This window comes from Heteronotia binoei, chromosome 10 (genome assembly GCF_032191835.1).
Source record: "Heteronotia binoei isolate CCM8104 ecotype False Entrance Well chromosome 10, APGP_CSIRO_Hbin_v1, whole genome shotgun sequence".
Taxonomy (NCBI): Eukaryota; Metazoa; Chordata; class Lepidosauria; order Squamata; family Gekkonidae; genus Heteronotia; species Heteronotia binoei.
Window position 1 is genome coordinate 43237917 of NC_083232.1, and position 22388 is coordinate 43260304.

Here is a 22388-nt window from a genome sequence, read left to right on the forward strand (position 1 = left end):
AATGCAGCCTAAAACTCTGAAGGAAGAAGGCTTTAAAAAAAAAAGTAGTTTTATCCAGCCTTTATGCTTTTTTAAAATAAAAAACCTGATGTGCTTACAATATTTTTTTCAAGGACGTTTGTATATAACACATGTGCCTAAATTTAAGGGTCAAACTAAGTGTGATAGCAGCAAAGGCCTCTGCTAAGAATGAGAAGAAGCTCCCACAAAATAAGTAATCAGTAGGCTGTTCATCAGTGACAAGGAGAAAGATCTGCATGGTTTCTGAAGGGTCACAGCTCGACTTATTAGTGTATTTGAGTCTGATTCACAGGTGCTGATCCAGGAACTACTGTACATATAGAACTAAAGTCTCCCTCTGCTTATTGGGATTGTTTTCTGTTTTTTTTTTTAACCCTGTTAATAGAGAATTATAACACAAATATTGAATGTGTGTATGTGTGTATCATACATTTGTGTGTATAAATTAAACTGCATTTGCAGGAAAGAATAAAATGCTAGAAATGTTTTATCTATTCAGCCCTTGGGATTTGTGGGTTGGGAGAGAGCAATGGTTGATAATTGTTAGACAAATAAACTTAGCCCAGGTTCTTCTGGCTAATCTGAGCAAATAATGGTGACTGTTGGATACTGATGTTGAGAGGGTGTTGTAAAGATTTGTTTATTTAGTAGCATCTCCAAAGCCTTTTAAAGCTGTAAATGTACTGTTCGCATATTTTACTGCAAATTACATAATGTTCTTAGGAGATCTAGGTTTTTCTAATAACAGCACATACAGTTCTTGTTTTCCATTGTGTGCTTAATTAGGGAAAGTTACATGCTTTTGAAGATGCATTAGTGCATAAAAGCTATCTTGCAGAAGCTGTTCAGAGAGCATGGTCTTTTACTTGTTCATCTTGACATATGTTAACAAGTGGCTGTAGATGTAGTGATGCCAACTTTAAACTATAATGTAGGGAGGAGATCAAGATGACTGATGTATAAAACCTGAGGGGGGGGGGACTAAGTGCATGAAGCATTCTAATGGGAAATACCCTTGTTTTTGAGAGTTAGGTGTTGGCGGGTGTACATGTGAAGGGCTAATTTGGGTTAAAGTGATAAAGTTTCTAGAAGGATCTGATTTTGATTTGCTTTGGTAGTGGCAAAACTAGGTTATGTTTTGGTAGTGGCAAAACTAGGTCACCTCAAGATTGGACTACTGTAATGCCCTCTACTTGGGGCTACCTCTGTGCCGGACCCGGAAGCTGCAGCTGGTGCAGAACGCGTCGGCCAGGCTACTATTGGGGCTCTCGAAATGGGAGCACATACGGCCAGGGCTGCGCGAACTGCACTGGCTGCCAATTACCTACCGAGTCCAGTACAAAGTGTTGGTTATTACCTTTAAAGCCCTATATGGCCGAGGACCAGCCTACCTAAGGGACCGTCTCTCCCCATATGAACCCCAGAGGGTACTGAGGTCAATGGGTAAAAATAAAGTGACCATCCCTGGGCCGAGAGAGGTCAAACTTCAAAACACCAGAACACGGGCCTTTTCAGCTGCGGCTCCTGCACTGTGGAACCAACTTCCGGAGGAAGTGCGGGCCCTGCGGAACCTTGACCAGTTCCGCAGGGCCTGCAAGACCACCCTCTTCAGACAAGCCTATGCTGATATCGACTGCTGAGTTGCTAAGAATAAAGAACCGCCATCTATAATACGATTATGGAACTATCTAAACTGGCAGAACCAGCGCCAAACAATTTTATTGCTGCCAGATATATTTAATGTAATTTGAATTATGTATTTTAACTTAATCAACTGGTTTTTATGTCTAATTTCTTTTTAATTGTTAAACTTAAAGTTTTACCTATTTATGTTAACTGTGTGAAATGTTGTTAGCCACCCTGAGCCGCCTAGGCGGGGAGGGCGGGATATAAATAAAATCTATTATTATTAAGTTTTTCTTAAGGAAGCAGATCATATCTGATATCCAGAAGACTTAGAGTCAGGACATGAATTTAGGAGATTTCTTGTGCTATTTCAATGACATTGCAAGCCAGCTGCTTGCTTGGTATCATTGGCCAGCTCCAAGGTCCTGTTTTGTTAACAGTAGATGGAACCATCCTCCAGGCCTTAATCTTCTTCCACTGAAAGGAGGATTCCTTGTGGAACAGAACCTTTGAATCCAATTCTGTAACTCATCTAGTAAAACAGAATGAATTCCTGATTGTGCCTTGTGGTACAACAACAGGAAGCACAAGAGCATATCATGTAGGCATACTCATGATACATTTTCAGAATAAGATTTTCCCTCGCTCTCTGGACTTCTTACCAGAATTTGTCTTCATTCTTACTTGCATTTTGTGCCTTCTTTATGCACAATAACCTTCCCCTGATTTCTGCTTCAAACTTTTGAATCTACTGGCACACTAAACCATCCATCAACACAGCAGAGCTATAGAGCCAAGCTCCTTCATTGGCTGATGCTCTTCCTCCCTTCTCCTCCCTTTGGGAAAAGGGAGAGGGAAGAGGGAAAGAGCAGAGAGAGGCTGCTTTGCTGACTCTTAATCAACAGGAGCTTGGCTCTATAGCTCTGCTGTGTTGAATCTTAATCAACATAATCAGCCTGGGAGTGCTACTGGAATCCTCTTTATCAATGGAGGCCCAGATAGCTGCCACTGCTAGAGCCGCCTTCTTCCACCTCAAGAGGGCGAGGCAGTTGGCTCCCTTCTTGGAACGCGGTGACCTAGCAACTGTGATCCACGCAACGGTCACCTCGAGACTAGACTACTGTAATGCCCTAATACATGGGGCTGCCCTTATACCGAACACGGAAACTCCAGGTAGTGCAGAACGCGGCGGCCAGGCTGCTGGTGGGACTACCTCGGTGGGAACACGTGCAGCCTGGGCTGCGGGACCTGCACTGGCGGCCGGTTATGTACCGTGTTCGCTATAAGGTGCTGGTTATTACCTTTAAAGCCCTATATGGCCGAGGACCTGCCTACCTTAGGGACCGCCTCTCCCCATATGTCCCTCAGAAAACACTGAGATCTAGCTCTCAAAATCTTTTAAAAATCCCTGGGCCAAGAGAAGCTAGACTGAAGACAACCAGGGAGCAAGCTTTTTCAGCAATGGCCCCTCGATGGTGGAATCAACTTCCAGAGACAATGCGAGCCCTGCGGGACCTGAATCAATTCCGCAGGGCTTGCAAAACCTTTCTCTTCCAGCTTGCTTTTAAGATAGAACCTGACTAAACTGAAATTGAAACTGACCTGTAACCATCTAGCCATCTTATGTATGATTGTGACCTATAGCACCTTATAGTAGCTGTTTTTATCTATTTTAATTAATTTATGTAATTGAATTGTATTTTAAAATTCTTGTTTACATTGTATTTTATCTAAATCATGGTTTCCATGTCTGTGAGCCGCCCTGAGCCCGCCTTTGGCGGGGGAGGGCGGGATATAAAAATAAACTTACTTTACTTTACTTTACATAGCGCGGAGCTATAGAGCCAAGCTCCTCCATTGGCTGACATTCCTCCTTTTTCCTCCCTTTGGGGGGGAAAAGAGAGAGAGCAGGGAGAGGCTGCTTTACTGGCTAGCTTATCCAGGGAGTAACACAAAATGGCAACCGGACAAAGCAGGCAAGGGAGAATGAAGCAAACAGCCAGTTGCTGGAGGGTCGGATTGGAACCCCCTCGGGAGACAGATCTGGCCTGCAGGCCATATGTTTGACACCCTTGGCTTAAAGCGTTGTTATATATCAATGGCAGTCCTCTAGTTGATTAGTTAATTGTTTCTTTAAAGGATGTAGCAAATAAGACTGATGCTTATTGCACCTTTTGAAAACTATGCTTCCATACTTTTTTGCTTTTTTGCAAAGTGACTAGAACTGCAGTAATTCTGTACACGGGGCTCCTTGCAGTTTGCCAACAGTAATTATCATGTTAGCGTTTGCTACTGAATTTCTCATTCCCACACACACATGGCTTTTCCTGCTTTTTCTTCAATTTTCTGGCATAACTGTTTAGAATATTTTTCAAAAGGCAGACTTCTGACCGTTGAATGATACAGCTATTTTATACTCAGCATTAAACAAATGAAATACGTGAACATTTGAAATAGAGGACAGCTATGTATTAAGGATTCTTGTTTAACTAATAAAAATGTGTAGCTAACTTCTTGGGAGATGGCAGCCTATATTGCCCTGCAAAATTGTGAGAAGAATATTCCTACCTCCCCTGTTTCTCCAGATTTCTGAATATGATATATTTTTCCTCCCTACTTTGCAAGACAATATACACTATAATCCTAAAAAGTAACAGAAGTAAGACATACTAAATCTAAGAGGAGGCAGCCAGTATCTTCATGTTTACTTCCTTCTGGCTAGTATCTACTTTCCAGAGAAGTATTTAAAAAACTGTAAAATATTTATACTGGAAGCAAATAAATAAATGAAATGAAGAAGATGATATTGGATTTATATCCTGCCCTCCACTCCAAATCTCAGCGTCTCAGAGCGGCTCACAATCTCCATTTTCTTCCTCCCCCACAACAGATACCCTGTGAGGTGGGTGGGCTGAGAGGACTCTCACAGCAGCTGCCCTTTCAAGGACAATCTCTGCCAGAGCTATGGCTGACCCAAGGCCACTCCAGCAGGTGCAAGTGGAGGAGTGGGAAATCAAACCTGGTTTTCCCAGATAAGAGTCCACACACTTAACCACTACACCAAACTGAAGTTTGAGTCCAGTAGCACCTTTAAGACCAACAAAGTTCCCATAGAGAAAAAATACTGTTGCATCCAGTGCTCCACTCTGCAGTGGCTATTGTCCAAGATGAAGCCTCATTCTGTTTCTCATTGCTGCTTGCACCACACTATGGATGTATAGATGAATTGCAGTTGCTGGCATCCAAATCCTTGTTATGTCTCGTCAGGTTCTCTGATTATGTTGATGCGTTACTACAGGATATCCAGTTTACAGTTACGTATGATAAAATGAGGATGCAAATGGCTCCTTCAGTTACTGTCATCCGATTAGAGGAAAAAATATTAAATGGAAGCACCACTGTCCTCAATTGTAACTTTTTTCCATTGTAAAATTTTTTATTTCTGTTCATTTTATTCACTGTATAGGAGCTTGCTGACATGAAATATTTTGTTTCAGAACTCGCCTTGAAGAGCTGCGAATGTTCTTAGAGAATGAGACATGGGAACTTTGCCCTGTTAAATCAAGCTTCAGCATACTGCAGCTGCATGTAAGTGCCAGTCGTGTTAGAAGACAGGCACAGGATGAGTTTACAGCCTTGCAGCAGTAGGGCTTTCTAACCTTATCCTGTTACACCATTTTTCTGCAGGAAATTTCTGGGTGACTTTCCCCCCAGTAGCAGGTGTAAAAGCAGCTGGAAGAAAGGAGTAATTCCCCATAGAAAATCAGCAGAGGGGAAAGAGTCAAGGCCCCCTTTTCCCTTTTTTGAAGATCTTCCTCTTTAAATCTCACTCCCAGTGGCTGCTTTTATAAAATAAGAAATTTCTTAGAATAAATACACAAAAGTGTATTTCTGTCCTTGTGTTTCAACTGAAGTCACTTCCATACAATCAAAGTTGGCTTGACAGCAGTGGCTTGAAGTGACACCTTAGAATAAGGACACAAAGAATAGCTTTGAGCGAATGCAATTCTCGCACTTGATAGCCCAAGTGCAGTCCTCTTTGGATGTATAAAAATTGCAAACAGTAGAGGCAAAAGCATAAAAGATTCTTGCTAGTGAATGTATTTTAGTAGAGAGAAGGGTTGGAATGAAGTTTCAACAATCCCCATAGGGATGTAACTTTTATCTACTTTTATCTAGTTCCATTTTGTGTTGCACAGAATCCTTAAATCTCACTCAACTGATTGATATGTTACTGGACTGATCTAGGAGCCATTTTGATGAAATTCTAGATTACTTTGTTCACTTCTATTACCCGGCAGCAGGAAGCATGCCAGCCAGTTTCTGTTTTACAGATATGATCAGAACAGCAAGAAATCTAACTACACTGCAAATGTATAAATAGGACCTCTGAATAAAAGTGAGCAAATCTACAATTCAGTTCACTTGGCCAAAATCAGCTTTGCCCCAAACTGAACGTTACACTTTGTTTTTAGTATAGCCATAATGCATTATTTTGGGTGTTTATGGTCAGTACTTGAGCTGAGTATTGTATCTTTGTGGGTTGTGAAAGAATTCATAATGGAAACAATTTTTAAAATTCTTTTTGCTTTCAGTATGAATCCTGTACTATATATAATGCTGCAGGTAGTATGCTTAAAACCAGAAAAGAGATGTGACAAACGAGTTTGTTAAAAAGCACTCTTGGTAGCCTGTTGCAAGCTAAAATTCCATGCACATTAGACATTAGGCACCCTATGTCCAGCTAGCTGTGCTCCCCACAAATTTCTTTATGGGTGTTAGGATGGCTTTGGAATAGTATGGGATACAGCACAGAAAGCTGATGCTCTGGGGTGAAAATTCATGAAACTTAGAGATGTCCTCTCCACCTTTGCAGAAGTAGAATTGCCTTCTGCTTGTGCAAGGGGAAGTGTAGGTTCAGTTCTACAGTTTTGCAGTTGTCGCGTTTGAAATAGCTATAAAAGGAGGGGTGTGTGGCATATGCAAATGAGTTGTGCTAATGCTCTCCGGCACCTCTTTTTCCTAAGAAATGGCCCCTGGTTAAGATTATACAGCATCAAATTAACTCTTCAGTTAAATATAAGAACAGAAATCTTGTTGGTTAGATGGTTGACATTGTAGTATTTTAATAGTAATGAGCAGTGTTTAAACGGCATGGCCAAATGTTCAACCTGTCTTCTCTTTATATTAATAGGAATTTAAGTTCATGGCCCAGTCACGTTCTCCTTCTGTCTCACCGAGCAAGCAGCCTGCTTCAGAAATAGAAAGGACCATAACTCTGTTTGAGCAGTACTGCAGTGGAGGAAATCCCTTTGAAATTCCTGCCAACAACAAGGATGATGAGACTGAAGATGTACTGGCTTCTAATGGGGTACGGAATCACTCTTTGTGGTGTATTTGGAATACTGTAATCTTAATAATTATTTCTTTACCTCAGAATTTTCAAGTCATGGCACTTGCTCTACAATTCAATGCCATTTCTAAAATCAATAAACCAAGATATGTTTTATTTAAACCGCTAATACCAAGCTTCGTGCACTAAACATGCTTCTTGAGAAATGGATCAATAGTGTTCATCCAAGCCTAGACTTCCTTTGTAGGCTGTGCTTTTCCTTAGGAAAATACAGATTTATCAGGGCAATTTTAAATACTAATTACTTTTTTTGTGCGCATGCAGATAAAATAGGTCTTATTTTAATGCCAGTATGTCTAGCTCCCTGTGGTTCATTAGGGAGTTAACATTATAACTTGGTTGATCTGTGGCTTTTGCTTATGAACAAAGGTTTCATTTGGGAAGCTACAATGGTAGTTTTTCAGAAAAAATTCTAATGATGATTTTGGAACAAGAAGTGCACTTAAAAGAATAACCTTCAGTCTTAACACATTTATTTGTCAGTCCAATTTTGGGCTACTGGATTAGGGGGTGGGAAGAGGAGAATGATAATTTCTTCCAGGTTTAATGGCCATTCTTCTAATAGATTTTAGAAATAACTTTAAGAAGAGTCTTTCTGGTGGTTTCAGAGAATTTGGGGGAATTGGCCATGTTTTTCAAAGGGGATATATTGCAGTCTTTAATCTAGTGGTACAGCAGTAACCTATTGGAAAATGGACAAATTGGGCTATTCCCACCCAGTTGCTTTTCTCTTGGCAGTATCAGAGAGCACTGTAATTGGATGAGAGGAGATGGTCTCATTTCAGGTCTCTGATGGATGAGATTCTCACACTTGAAGTCTGCTGGGTATTACATTTGAGTTCAAAGACCCTTTCCCTACAGATTGGACTAGGCATTAGCTATTTATTTGACATAGTTTAATAATAATTTCTGTGACTAGAATGCTTTGCAACTTGATATATTTCCCTAGTTATCTTGTATGAGATGGGTTAGACCTGATCCGTGAGGATATCCTTAGGCCTTGGGCCTGTCACTTTTTCTAGCTTTCTATTTGGAGGGAGATAGTTTCCTCCCCCCCCCCCCCCCCCACGAGGTAGCATTCAAAAGTAATCTTGAAGTAGCATGGTGTATGCAGCACAACTTATTTCCAGTTCATCCTGCTACAGTGTTTAGACCTGAAAAGGAAGAAGTGAATTTTATGGTGAATTTTCCAGCTGAGATTTGAACCCCAGTCACCCTGGTGCAGATCTAGCCATTTCCTTATGTCAGTGCCCTGGCTCCTTTGTAGCAGCATTGTATCTTAATGACTAACAAACTTGTGTCAGAAGCTGTCATGGGCAAGCTTCATTCAGATGCCTGAGTGGGCACTGATTATTATGTGTGCATTATGTGAATTATGGGCTGGATCCTACTCCCCCATTCTGCTAAGTGTGGGAGGCTTGATCTATTGGAGGACGGATCCTTGAGTGGAAAAGAGCCCTGGTGTTTAAGCCACCGTTTGTTCTGTTTACAAAGTATGCATCTAAGAGGTCAGGCAGTGCAAGAGAGTGCAGCAGACATGTTGCAGCAGTATGCCAAAAGCAGATATTAATTTATTTAATTCATTTGTACCCTGCCTTTCTCCCCAAAGTGACTTACAGTATTCTCAGCAACTGCCTTTTAGTCCTTCCCTTCTCTTCTGCTGAGACACATTGCATCTGGACCCATAGGAAGGAGGCTTTTGAGAATTCCCCATTAAGCTAAACCTGGAACACATTTTGGGCATGCTGCAGGACAGTTGTGCAGGTGATACCTGAATGTCACCTTGTCCTGCAAACTGACTGGGGAATGCTTCAACAAAATAGTTTCAAGGCAGACTCCAGCTTGAAGCTGCTGAATGAGTTACCTTCTTCAGATATTTATGCTATTGGTGCTGCTATCCAAATTCATTACCTGTGGTTGCTAATCAGGAATGGTTCACAGTTGTTGATTGGAACGTGTGTTAATTTGATTAGGTATTGACTTGTGCTCTCCAGACAACTGCTATCTCTTGAATTGTTTAACTTTTTTGGACTTGGAAAAATAAAGACGTTCTTTCTGAACACGGCGCAGATATACCCCTCATGCATATGAAGTAGAAGTCACTGACCCTAAAAGCTTAGGCCTCAGTACATTTGCTAATTTTTAAGATACCACAAATCTCTTCATCAGTTTTGCTCGTTATTTTAAAACTTCATATCATTTGCATTATATGTAGAATTCTAGTGCACTGTTACATCATTGGCAATCTAATAGCATTGTCATAATTTTAAGCATTATTGGAGTATATTCATTATTATTTTGGGACTCCAGATGGTTTACTTGGCATTTACACACCTATATTTTGCACCCTTCTGCTCCTAGAAGACAGAAATCCAGCAACTACAGCCTCAGTCACAAAATTAATAACTTTGCACCCTTCTATACCTTGTACTTTGTTTTTTCACTTTAAAGAACTTCCTTCCTTCCTTCCACCAAAACAGCTACTACTTTGGAATTCTATAGAATACATATAAAGCTGCTGGTAGTTGATGGACAAAAGTGCTACTGTAAAAATGCCTGAAGTGTTTTCTCTTGCCTTTACATTTCTGGTCAGTGTTCCAACTCATGGTTGATCTCATGATAAAGGATTGCCTTTCCATTGCTAGAATGTGAGTGAGTACATCGTGTCTGCATTTTTATGCAAATAGAAAGATTCTGTCAGTTTTGCAGTCATAGCAGGACTGTTATTGGGACCAGCCACTAGAAGGAGCAGTGATGACATCAGCTAGCAATAGGTTGTTGTTCTCTGAAAGAGATAATACTGTGATTTCTGTAACCTTGTTGTGGATTGTCCATGGCAGTGCTATATTGCATTCTCTTCTTTACGAAGACTGACAGATGTGGCCTTGTGCTGTGGTTGCTTCATTTTTTGTTGTTCCTTGCAGGGCTGCATGCCAATCTAGAGCATTTTGCATTAGTTAATCCTCACTGTGACATGAAAATGAATTTGTGCTGGGTGATTGGCTTCTCTGCAGTACTTGCAATACAGAACATTCTGTGAGGAGAAAATTAGAATGCTGGAAAAAAATGAGTTATGCACATGTTTTCCTTAAACGTGATTGGAAAAAGTTAGATTTGCAGACATTCTAAATTGATTCATTAATCTTACATGTGGCATCTTACTTTTTTAAAGCACTGGGCTAGCTTTAAAAAGATCAGGTGGTTTTGTAATTTATTATCATTTAACAGCATCTTATATTTAGATCAAGGTTTCAATTACAACATTTCTCTTGCTTAATGAAAGCTGTTGATGGGATATTTTACGAATGATGTTGATTACAATGTACTTATTTGTATTTTCTTTTCTAGTTCAGTACACTCTAGTGGTTCAGGTTGAGCAGCAGAGATACAAAGCATGTGTTTCATATGTCAGCTTACAAATCCAAGTGCTAGATCAGATCATAGGGTGGTTCTTATGGCAATGTACCTTTGGCTCACACTCTGATGAGAAAGGTACTTCTACTCATACAAAGGTAGATATATTCTTCAGTTCTGCATCCTCACAGTAGACTCCATACTTTATGCTGTTTCTGAAAGCCTCCCAACCCCCACAAGTTACTGTTTGCGGGACCATAGAGGGCTACAGTAGTAAGGAAAGATGTTTCACCCTTGGTCTCAGTGACCCTTCGGCTCCATTGCTGTATCTATATAATATAATATAATACTTTGCACTGTTCCCAAAGTAGAGAGATTTTTTTTGCAGTTAAGAAACCTGTAATACTGCAGTTGTGCTTTCTTTCTGAAGCTCTTGTCTTGTTTGGTAGCATATCTGTCATTCACCAGGAGGGCAATATGGGAAGCATGAGCTCACTTGAAATTGCAATACTTAGAGCAGAGAATTAAAGTTTAAGGACTACTGACGGATCTTGCATGTGTTCCGAATTACTCTGAAGTAACTGTATGCTCTTCTAATTTATTTTGCTATAGTATGAGTCGGACGAGCAGGAAAAGAGTGCCTATCAAGAGTATGACAGCGACAGTGACGTTCCTGAAGAACTGAAAAGAGACTACGTCGATGAGCAGACTGGAGATGCTCCAGTGAAAAGGTATCTTGAACCACATGTTTTGTATTTTATACTCATCTGTTTTTATACCATGCTTTGAACTCTATGTCTTCTGTCAACTCACTGGGACTTAGCTTGCTGCAAGCGATGTACAGCCTTGGCTTGCTCCAAGCCATGTACAGCCTTCATATCTACCTCCCCCACCCACTGTTTAGGTTTGCTGGCTCACCAACATCTTCACAGATACTTGAGGAATATAAATTTAAAGAGTTCAGTTGGGACACAGAAATGGGGCTAGATATGTTAGCTTTTATTAATTGGTATACTAGCATAAACAAAAAATGAGTTATATTGCCTTGCCCCCGTCATTTGTTTAAGCATTTATAATTTGTATTTTCCACCCAGTGTTTCTCGAGAAACCCTGAGGAGCAAGAAGCGATCAGATTACTGCCTCAACAAGGTGAATGCACCCATTTTAACCAACACTACACTTAATGTTATAAGACTTGTTGGTAAGTGAACTTGTTCCTTGGCTTAATTTTTTTTAATTCATATTCTATATTGTATGTTTATGTGAGTTTGAAAGATTGTGAAGATGTGCATGGTAGGAAACTCATATTCTCTCTCTTTATGAATAATAATAATAACAATAGCAACAATAACAACACTGTTTTGAAGCCCACTTCTTTCATGTCTCCAGCCAGTTTTTCCATTCAGTCTCACCCAATTCCTCTTACTAGACACCCACCCCACATGACTCTTTTGTCTAGGCAGATCCCATGACCCCCAGCATAGCTTTTTGTGGTCGTCATGTGGGGGAAAGCTGGTTGGATCCAAATCTATGTGCCAAATGTAGTTGAACTACCAAATCTGAGTCATAAAGACTAGTGAATGAAAACTTTAAAAGAAAAACAGTTGCACTTCCTGTGCAGCTTGTTCATATCACTGTTTTCATAATCACTCTGGGTCTTCCTGCCGATTCTCTAGTCACAGGATTGCCTCGATGTCAGCCATTTAACTACATGCAGGCTGTTGGTTAGAGATGGGCAAGAACTGGCTCACAAGCCAAAATTCTGCATGGACCTGGGCAGGTTCAGAGCTGGGAACTGATGTTCAGGGAAACTACCTTCCCCAAATGTTTACCAGACTTCTGGCTGATAACTAAATGCTGATAATGTTTAATGTAGTTTTATTTACTTGTATAATTCAACTCTGAATCATGTTGTTAGCCGCCCTGAGCCTGCTCCGGCGGGGAGGGCGGGATACAAATAAAATTTGTTGTTGTTGTTGTTGGCTGGTTCAGCTGTTCAAGGCCAGCCATTTAATCCTAACTGTGGAGTGGTGCAGGATCTGTGCAGGATCTGCCTTGCTGTTAGGTTTAAGTGGCCGGTTGGCAGCCATTTAACCCTCTCTTTGAAGGGGGAGGGGAGCAAAACCAGAGTTAAATGGATCACAGCCATTTAGAACTCACAGCTGAGCAGCACAGGGTCCAGTGCTCAGCTGTTAAGGTTGCCAACCATTTAACCCTTCCTGGGAGATCCTTGTTCCTGTCCACGGCCAGGAGAAAGGGAAAAAGGAAATCCTTTCCCCGATGATCCCCCCTTTTTTCTGGCCAGTGCTCAGTGTCCAGTGCTCAGCTGTTAAGGTTAAATGGTTGCCAACCATTTAACCCTTCTTGGGAGATCCTTGTTTCTGTCCATGGCCAGGAGAAAGGGGGAAAGGAAATCCTTTCCCCGATGATCCCCCCTTTTTTCTGGCCCCGATGAGAGAGGTGGGAGGGAAGTTCATTCCAGGGCGGTTCCTGCCCCCTGGCCAGGAGGAGAAAAGAAATCCTTTCCCCTGTGATTTCCCCCCTTTCTTGTGGCCCAGGTGAGCCATTGCTGGGAGAAAGGTGGAAGGGAAGTCCCTTCCAGGAGGGCAAGCTGTGGCTGGGAAAAAGGGGGACACCAGACTTGCCAGACTGGTTCAGTTCAGGTGGGGGCCGTTTGGGACGATTCAGCTTGGGGCTTTGTTTGTGGGTAGCCCCAAACCAAATTGCCCTTTTTAGTTTCCTGCCCATCCCTACTTTTGGATCTTTGGACCAGAGCATCTAACCATTCTTCTTCTACCTTATAAACCTTGGGCAACCTTATGAGTAATTAAGACAGAAATATGGACGACCTTCAAGGAAAATCTATTGCCTACATATGGACTCTTCAGGATACCCTTGAAATGGCAAGTGTAGCATTTTAATGAAGCAAGGAAGTGTTACCAGCCTGTTACTGGGTTAAAGGGCATACTACTTGGCTTAGGAAATAAGGGGCAAATGTGAGGAGTTTAAATGTCTTATAGATCCACATCGATCATCCGTTGGACAAATGTATCTTTATGTTTGTGCATATAACTGAGCATCCTTCAGTATCGGAGGGTTGGTTACTTTTTTTGCAGTGGTTTATTTTTCATTTCAGGTTACCACTTCCAGTCATTAACTTAGTCTGTAATATGGACAAATTGATTTTCATCTTGTGAGCACAGAACTTAATTGAATTGTTTTATGTGAATGCTCATTTTCATGCATTTTCAGTTGCCTTGTTCTCCCAGAGCTCTTACTGAAACTTCATTACACTTGGAAAACAACTGTGTTTGTTCACTTGACCCAATGGGCAGGGCTGCCGCACTTTGAGTCTTCTGGGTTACAGCTGTAGTAAGTTAATAAATATCACCCCATAGTTATTGGCCAGTGCATGCTGCCTTTTGCTGAACTAATAGCCTGTTGACGTATCTGTTTGCTTGAATGTTCAGAATTACTGTCTGCAAAACTGAACAAGAGCTTTGATTTTTATTGTACTTTGCACTGTTTAGATGAATTTGGCTGAATTTATGTTGTTTAACAACATAACTGTTCAAGCCAAAAAGTTTAAGCAAAGTCCCTAGTGTTCAAAGCTCCCATTTTTTAAAGGTTACAATTTTGCTTAATGGTTTCTATAATACATATCACCAGATTTGCTATGGTGATATGGCAAAGCATTGTTCCAAAGATTCTGTATATGCTAGTTTATGTTTATGAAATCTGAAAGGAATCCATCACCTTACTCAGTGATGACTGACTGCTGGCCTTCAGATTGGATTTAGTCTCTGAGGACTCTTAGCACATATAAATCAAGTTCAACTCTTCAGAAAAGGGGGGGAATCAAATTGTAAGCAATAGAAATATTTCACATTTAAATTTTATCTCTCTTGGTTTTAGTATGTAACATCACACCTTTTAATAGAAGAACAGCCAGCCTCTGTTATAATCATGTATCTAGCAAAAATTAGGCAACCGACAGTCCAAGGCAGGGAGATATCCCCTAGGAGATCCCCTGGTATGCAGGAAAATATGCCTTTGTAAATTAACCAAAACTCATGGAATACTGACTGCCATGGAGAGTCACTTATCTGCCTAAAAGAGTCTCTTTGGACTGCAGCTATAACTTTAATTAGTGACTTTATTAAATCAGGTACTTCAGATGAGTTTAAGCTGAATAACCTCATTGAAATTCCCGAGGGGGGAAAGCCCAGGGTTAGCCTGTTGCATCAAAAGCAACAAAGTGGCTTGTTGCTCTTTCAGGAGGTGTAAATTTCCTTGAGCCTGAGTCCACATGCATCATCCAAGTATGCTCTAGTTCATAAAAACTTATACTGTGGTACATTTGATAGTTTGTGTCCTTCTGATACATTTCTGATCTTTCTGACTGCAGTTAATGATGCTGTGAAGTATTTTGCTTTGTCAGCTTTCTAAAACAAGGGCTTCTGGCAGAGTTTTTGTCATTCCATACTCAATCATTGTGAATTGCTTTTTTGATAGCAGTACCTTACCCCACCCCACCCCCTGGATATGGATTAATTGATCGTTCTTGTATGTTTAGTCTCACAATAGCTCTGTGAAGATTATTAGATTGAGATTACAAAAATTGGCTTTTTTAGTCGAACAAACAGCTAGGAAAAGTGCAGTCAAAGATATGCAGCCCAATCCTAACCATGCTTATTTGGAAGTTAGCCCTACTGACCCCAAGTAAATATGTATAGGCTTGCAGCCTTGAAAAGCACCAAACTGGGGTTACTGCAAGGTGTGCGCAGAGTACTGCACGAGAAGGGATTTCCCCAGAAGCTCAGATGCTGCTACCAGGGCTAGGATGATGGAAAACATTTTGGTGACACACTTCTAGAGCATTATCATGTGTGGTATTGGCACGGTGGGGTGGGGAGAAATGTCTTCTAATCCAGGAATGATGAATCTTCGGTTTCAAAAGACTGGCATGCTGGCCCGAAGACTGCTTCATGGTATACTTCATTTTTACTATACTTTGCCTTTTGGTGTAGTTCACATTTCTGTTTTCAGTGGTTTATTCAATTGCATGGCTAATACTAAGCAGACAAGAAGGCAAATTCATAAGGTGTAAATCATTTTACAACCATGTTAAGGGATATAAAAAGAAGTTTAATTCCTCAGACAATTGATGGCACAATGGAATGTCATTTTTAAAAGCCTGTTCTATGTTGGAAGCGTTGAGAAGTGTTGTGATGGATTTACTATCTTTTTATGCGTTTTCTTTTTTGGAAAACGTTATTAATAGTGTTCTTTGCTTCGCTTTGGGTTCTCTGTCTTTTTCTTTTTTTAAGAAACGCTGCTCATGTTTTTGGTGAACTGTCCAATTTCTTTTTAGATACCTGTTTAGTGCAAACTAAGTTGCTTAATAGTTTTACAGAGGACAGTTGGAAAAAAATTGGCATTATTTGTGGAAGGAATGAAGAAGAAATGTTCTTGGAACGTGAATGGTGTCAAGATGCAGAATGATGCAGTGATAAAGAAATGTTCTTGGCATCTACAGAGAGAAGATTTTACAGGGATGAGATTTGGGGGGAAGATTGCCTTGGGTTGCCCGTAGTCGCAAGTGCTTTCCTCTCCCTCTTCTGTCCCATAAATGTACCAGCCAAAGAAACATTTAAAATCCATCCCTTACAGACTTTAATACACGATTCACTCTGTGTGTAAAAGTGCTGTCAAGCTGCAATTGACTTCAGTTTCTTTAATGCTTTTTGAAAGGCTTTAACATGCAGACAGTTTACTCCTTAGAGATAAATTAAGAAATCCTTCTGTATTTTCTAAAAAAAAGGTAAACTATATCATATATCCCAGTTTACATATGTGCCAGTTAGAAAGGCAGATGTTTCTTAAAGGAAATAAATATGCTTCTTGATGGGGTGTTGTGGTCAAAGTCTGTAAAGAACAAACAATTTTTCAAATGTGCATGGTCATAAATATTTCAGGATAACTTCATGTGGTATGGTGGGAGTGTGAGCGAATTGTACTTCTTCTTTCCTCACTTCCAAGGCAAAGCAGTCTTGGGGAAGTTTTACATCCCCGGGAAGGTGATTACTGGAGAGAGAAACAAATTCCCCCTACAAGTACAGAAATAAGGATGCACAGTTCACTTGTCCTATTTCAGCACTTCCCTATAATGAACCAGCAGGGATGTAATGGTTGGATTCTCCCATATCATTTTTGGCGGTGTAACAGGCTCTTTGCAAATGGAAGTGCGAAAATTACTCCTCCCTGAAAGTGCTGTGTTCTGTTGCATTACAGCTTGGGCAGTTAGAAGTGTGCTTAACTTGCACTTTCCATTCATTCATCCAACATAAGAACATAAGAGAAGCCATGTTGGATCAGGCCAACGGCCCATCAAGTCCAACACTCTGTGTCACACAGTGGCAAAAAATTTTATATACACACATACACTGTGGCTAATAGCCACTGATGGACCTGTGCTCCATATTTTTATCTAAACCCCTCTTGAAGGTGGCTATACTTGTGGCCGCCACCACCTCCTGTGGCAGTGAATTCCACATGTTAATCACCCTTTGGGTGAAGAAGTACTTCCTTTTATCCGTTTTAACCTTTCTGCTCAGCAATTTCATCGAATGCCCACGAGTTCTTGTATTGTGAGAAAGGGAGAAAAGTACTTCTTTTTCTAACAACCTTGCAGTTAGTGTCTGATCACGGAGACAGGGGTTCAAATCCCATGAAATTCACTGGTGTGCTGTGCATCTGTCATATTCTCTCAGCTTAACCTACCCCACAGAGATAGATGAAGATGGATAGTCGTCGTCCATAGCAGTAGAAAACAGCAAGAGTCCAGTAACACCTTAACAAAATATATGGCAGGGTGTGAGCTTTTGTGAATCACTGCTCACTTTACTGGACTCTTGTTCTTTTCTACTTCACAGGGGTGTTATGAGGTTAAAATGCAGAAGGGAGAAACATGTACTCTGACCTCCACAGTGAAGTGGTACGATGTAATTGTTATAGATACATTGATAGAACTTGCAAGACCACTATTAGATATAGGATGAATAACATACGTGACTATCTCTTTGCCTCTATGTCATAGTGGCAAGCAGATGTACAATAATATTTAACAGTGAGAGCTAATTAGTTTTTTTTAAAAAATTGGAAGCCAAATGAGAAACTTTAATTTTCTCCCTACATTAAACTTCTTTTCCCTACATTATCCTCAAAATTTCTTTTCCCAAACAGAAAGAAATATTTGAAAGGATGTTCTTCATTTCTAAATTAATGAAAAATATACATATCTGAAAAGCCTTATTAATTTGGATTTTAAAAATCAAATGGCATCTATTAATGTATGTCCCTGGAACCTGACAGTGAGTTCAAGAAGGTCAGAGGAAAGTGATGAGACCCTCTTCCTTTTCTTTCTCTCCTCCCCCTTACTGTCTGTTCTTGTGGTGACTGGCCAGGCACGTGGCCTGCAAGTCAGCTTCTCCCCTCATTATGCACCTTGGGAAATGTAGTAATTTGGCTGCCTGATGTTAAAGTGTCAAGCGCCTGAGGGCTATATTTCTCAGGTTCTCTGGTGGAACAGCATCTGAGGCACCAGGGAGACTGGGTGGTGGTGGTAGAGCGATTCTTCGCAGATGTACCCGTTGGTTAAAACTGGCTGTAGCAGTAGCTGTTACCTACAACACAGTATATGTAGTAGAGAATGGGCAGATGTGAGACGGCTTTTCTACTGAAGCCAGTGGAAATAAAACAAATACAGTAGTAAAAATGATTGCATAACAAGAACATATTGCATTTTAGAATTAATAAAATTTAAACGATTGTACATCGCTACTTTAAAGTGGAATTAAATTACGGCTATTTTTTCCCATGAATGGTTTGCTGTTTGTTTCTAAAACAAGTGCATTGTCTGCTTATTGTAAGCTCCTTTCAAGGCTTTTTGCTCTGTGACATAGGTAATTTAGTTAGGTCTTTCATTTGTTCAGGGTTCTCTGTATTTTCTCTTGCTGAGTCTGTGAAGAGCAAACTGCCACTTTCACCGAACCCTTATTCATGCAGGAGCAAAAACATAAAACTGATCAGAATGCAGAAAGAACTTCAGGAAGCCTTATTAGACATCAAAAGTCTGCACAGGGGAGGTAGCAGACAACTGCTCAGACTGTGATATTTGTTCAGAATTGAGCTTTAGATGACATCTAAGAGTCCACACAGATTGGAACCATACAACTGTTGAGAATGTGGGAAGAACTTCATTCAGAGCACAGATGTTAAAGTCAAATCCATGTTAAGGAATCCATAAAGCAGAGTAGCTGTTTTTGTTTGCTGTCAAGTTGCAGCTGATTTATGGCAACCCCATCGGGTTTTCAGGGCAAGGTGGTTTGCCATTGTCGGCCCCTGCATAGTAACCCTGGACTTCTTGGTGGTTTCCTATCCAGAAAGCATAGGAAGCAGGGCCCACGTTGCTTAGCTTCATGAGAGCTGTTGAGCTATTCAGGCCAGGGCAGAGGATCTGTATATTTGCTTACAAAGTGGAAAGAACTATAGTCAAGGTTATATACCTTACTCAGCATCACTGTGTGGAGAAAGATATAAATGCTTAGAAAGGGACTGGATGGAAGTGATAGCATTAGCATCTTAAAAAACCCACTTGCCACTTACATAAGACCTGGGATGATCATCTATCTCTTTCTTCTACAGGTACTTTTAGCCCTGGGTGTAGCAAGAGACATGAGGCTATGAAACGAGCAAGAACTCTTAGCTCATGTAACCTGTGGCCCCTATGGAAGCTGGGCTAGTGAAATCAGTGCCAGACTAGGATGTCAGATTGTATTTCCTTGTGTTTATATTGTTCAAATTGTGGTTTTGTGTTTGGAAAGTAATGTTGAGGAGGGCCTGTGGCTCAGTTGGTAGAGCATCACCTTGGGTTGCAGAAGATCCCAGTTTCAACCCCTGGCATCTCCAGTTAAAAGAATCAGATAGCAGGCCATGTGAAAGATATTTGTTAAATAAAAAATTATTCTGAAGAGGCCCTGGCCATCCATAGGCCTCTTAACACGTACACACAGCATGGTTCATGATTGCAGCAGCAATCCCATTCTCCATAATCATTTGCTTTGCTGGTACATATGTCTATGATCACTTGGTTCGCATCATCATGGTATATTCGTTCAAGTGCATGTGTGCCCAAGGATTGTTGAGACTATTCAGATGTTCAAAGATGTATTGTGTAAGATGATCCAGAGAAAGCAGAAAAGAAAGAAGATATGCACGGAAAGAAACTTGAAATGTGATTAATTTTGGTGATGTTAGTAGGACTAGAAGGGTGTTTTATTGCCTTTCTCTTGCCCTTCAGATGCCCTCCATATGTGCCTTCCTTACCTGTCTGTGTTTAAGTGACTTGAAGCCATGAAAACAATTATTGTACAAATTGGTCCCATACGTTTCATTCCAATGTGGTTATTTGTGTGTTCAAAGGCTTCCAAGAGTGGTTTTATTTCACTTTAATGTGCTGGAACATACAATATAAGTACTATGACTAGAGACAGAGCTAAACCTTGCCATTGTTGTACTTGGATAAGAGCTTTTGTCACTTCATTATTCTCTGATGTATTTCAAGGAGATTCACTTGACTCCTAAATCTCTTTTGTTCAGCTGCTGCATTTGGACTGAAGATTACTCCCTTTCCCACCTCCTCCTCTTGCTGTTTTAGAAGTGGGAATCAGGAGTGGATGAGCTAGCCAGCATGGAAGTGGAGGGGGTAGATAAACAAGCCAGGAAAGAGAAGAGGAAAGACTCTCTGCCTTGGTGCTTCCTGAAAATATAATTCCCAGGATGCAAGACATCCTAACTTCAAGTCCTCTGGGAACTAGCAATGCCATCCTAATCAGAATTTCACGCTTCCCAGATCTACTGAAACCAGTTGATTTAGCAGGATGTAACTCCATGGCGCAGAGTGGTAAAGCTGCAGTACTGCAGTCCTAAGCTCTGCTCTCGACCTGAGTTCGGTCCCGGCAGAAGCTAGGTTCAGGTAGTCGGCTCATGGTTGACTCAGCCTTCTTTCCTTCTGAGGTCAGTAAAATGAGTATCCAGCTTGCTGGGGGGAAAAGTGTAGATGAGTGGGGAAAGCAATGACAAACCACCCCATAAAAAGTCTGCCGTGAAAACGCCGCGATGCAATGTCACCCCAGAGTCGGAAATGATTGGTGCTTGCACAGGGGGCTACCTTTACCTTTAGGAGATACAGGAAAAGAAGAGGAGGTATATACTCACAAGCTTTATGAGCAACTGGAATAGATCTGTTCTATCAGTCAGTAGCTCAGTGTTTCAGAATGCAATTCAGAGGTGAGCTGAGAGAAGGGTTGCCCATGAAAACTAGGATACCGCATGAGACTAAGGAGATTAGTATGATATTTTTGGGAAATTTGCTGTATGTTCAGTATGCTTAAGGCATAACTTTCAGGTTCTTGATTTCACAGTGGCTATCCATCGATCCACCCACAGTCTGACAAAGAAATAGAACCCAGAATGGAGCTATGCAGTTAGCAACAGGCTTACATCCTAATCACTTGCAGTTATCAGAGGAGGTCCTTGAATCTCCCCACTTTATTTGCTCCTGTAATTTGCTCGTTCCTTTAGAAATAAGAACATGTTCAGGCCAATGTTACAGTGAGGTCAAAACTTGACTTGTACCCTGAGAAAGGGTAGCCTGTCATTTTGACAAGGATGATTTCTGCAAATCTGGTTCACACAGAGATGTTCACCCTACTACTAGTATTTATTTAGTGCATAATTGCTCATTCATCATTTCTGTGGAGGTTGAAACAATGAGTAGCTGTGAAAGTACACTAATGTTTATGGGAAGATTTGGCTTGAGAATGTGGTCACTGGAGGTGTTGGGAGTTGTAGCTATGAATTTCCTGCATGGTGCAGGGGTTCAACTAGATAATCCTTGAGGTCCCTTCCAGCTCTGTGTTTTTAATCTTAATTTTTGTGGGTTGTCTTTTGTCTTCAAGGCAAATACATGCAGATGATGAACATCTTAAAGCCAATTGCCTTTGACGTGATCCACTTCATGTCCCAACTTTTTGACTACTACTTGTATGCAATATATACATTTTTTGGCCGAAATGACACAGTAAGTAAATTTATTACTATTTAATTAGTGTGTGGTGTGCATGGGTGCAGTCAAGTCATGGTTATTTTTTTCCCGGAAGCACCAAAATAATGCTTGATGGAGTAGAGAAGCAGTAACAGCTGGAATGGTGAATTACTGTTGAAGTCCAGTGATTATACGATCAGCAGGTTTTCAAAGTGGGATACCAAGTGACGTGTTGTAAGGAAGCAAAATCCAAGGGCCAAGGGAGAACGAGCTCCTTGTTTATGAAATATAGGCACAGAAGATGGGGAAGCCATGCTAAGAGAATTAATTTTGTTTAATTCGGCTTTTCAAACATGATATTACTTAGGAGTTCTCACAGTAGTGAGGCCAGGAGAACTACTTAAGCTTCTTTTCCTTGGACAGCTGTGCTGAAGCATGGACAAACGGGAACAATTTTGACCAAAGAGGCCTGTGGGTATGCTTTATAGTCTGATGAAAACTCCCATTGAGATGTTTCAAGTCATTTAGAAATAAGCATATTTTGGTTCTAGAATTGTGACACAAGTTGCAAGAGGGATTGACACTGTTTTGTTAACCCAGTTTTAAGAGTGCAAATATGATGGGTCATCAGCAGGCCTCTTGGCTATTTTTAAGATGCACAGGCTGAGGATAATAGAAAGTGCTTGTGTAACCTTTCAGTGAACCTTTGAATAGCCTACCTTCACACACCAAAAAGTATGGTTTCAGCTGGCTTTAATTTATTTCACATTTTGCAAAAAATAATTTAAGACTTTTAAATCTTCTAAAGATGTCTTGAGGACATCTATATAAACAAGTGAAAGATATTTCCCATGAGATAGCAATTGC

The 22388-nt window shown here is 40.7% G+C and overlaps 1 protein-coding gene across 2 annotated transcripts in view; it reads left to right on the forward strand.

The window, feature by feature from the left end:
• VPS50 (VPS50 subunit of EARP/GARPII complex) overlaps positions 1-22388 on the forward strand; it is a 98613-nt gene that overhangs the window by 48394 nt on the left and 27831 nt on the right. For both annotated transcript variants that reach the window (XM_060248504.1, XM_060248506.1), the window contains 5 exons: positions 5145-5235; positions 6842-7018; positions 11027-11145; positions 11509-11615; positions 21436-21557. In XM_060248504.1, coding sequence (XP_060104487.1) covers positions 5145-5235; positions 6842-7018; positions 11027-11145; positions 11509-11615; positions 21436-21557 — 616 coding nt within the window. The remainder of the gene's footprint in view (positions 1-5144; positions 5236-6841; positions 7019-11026; positions 11146-11508; positions 11616-21435; positions 21558-22388) is intronic.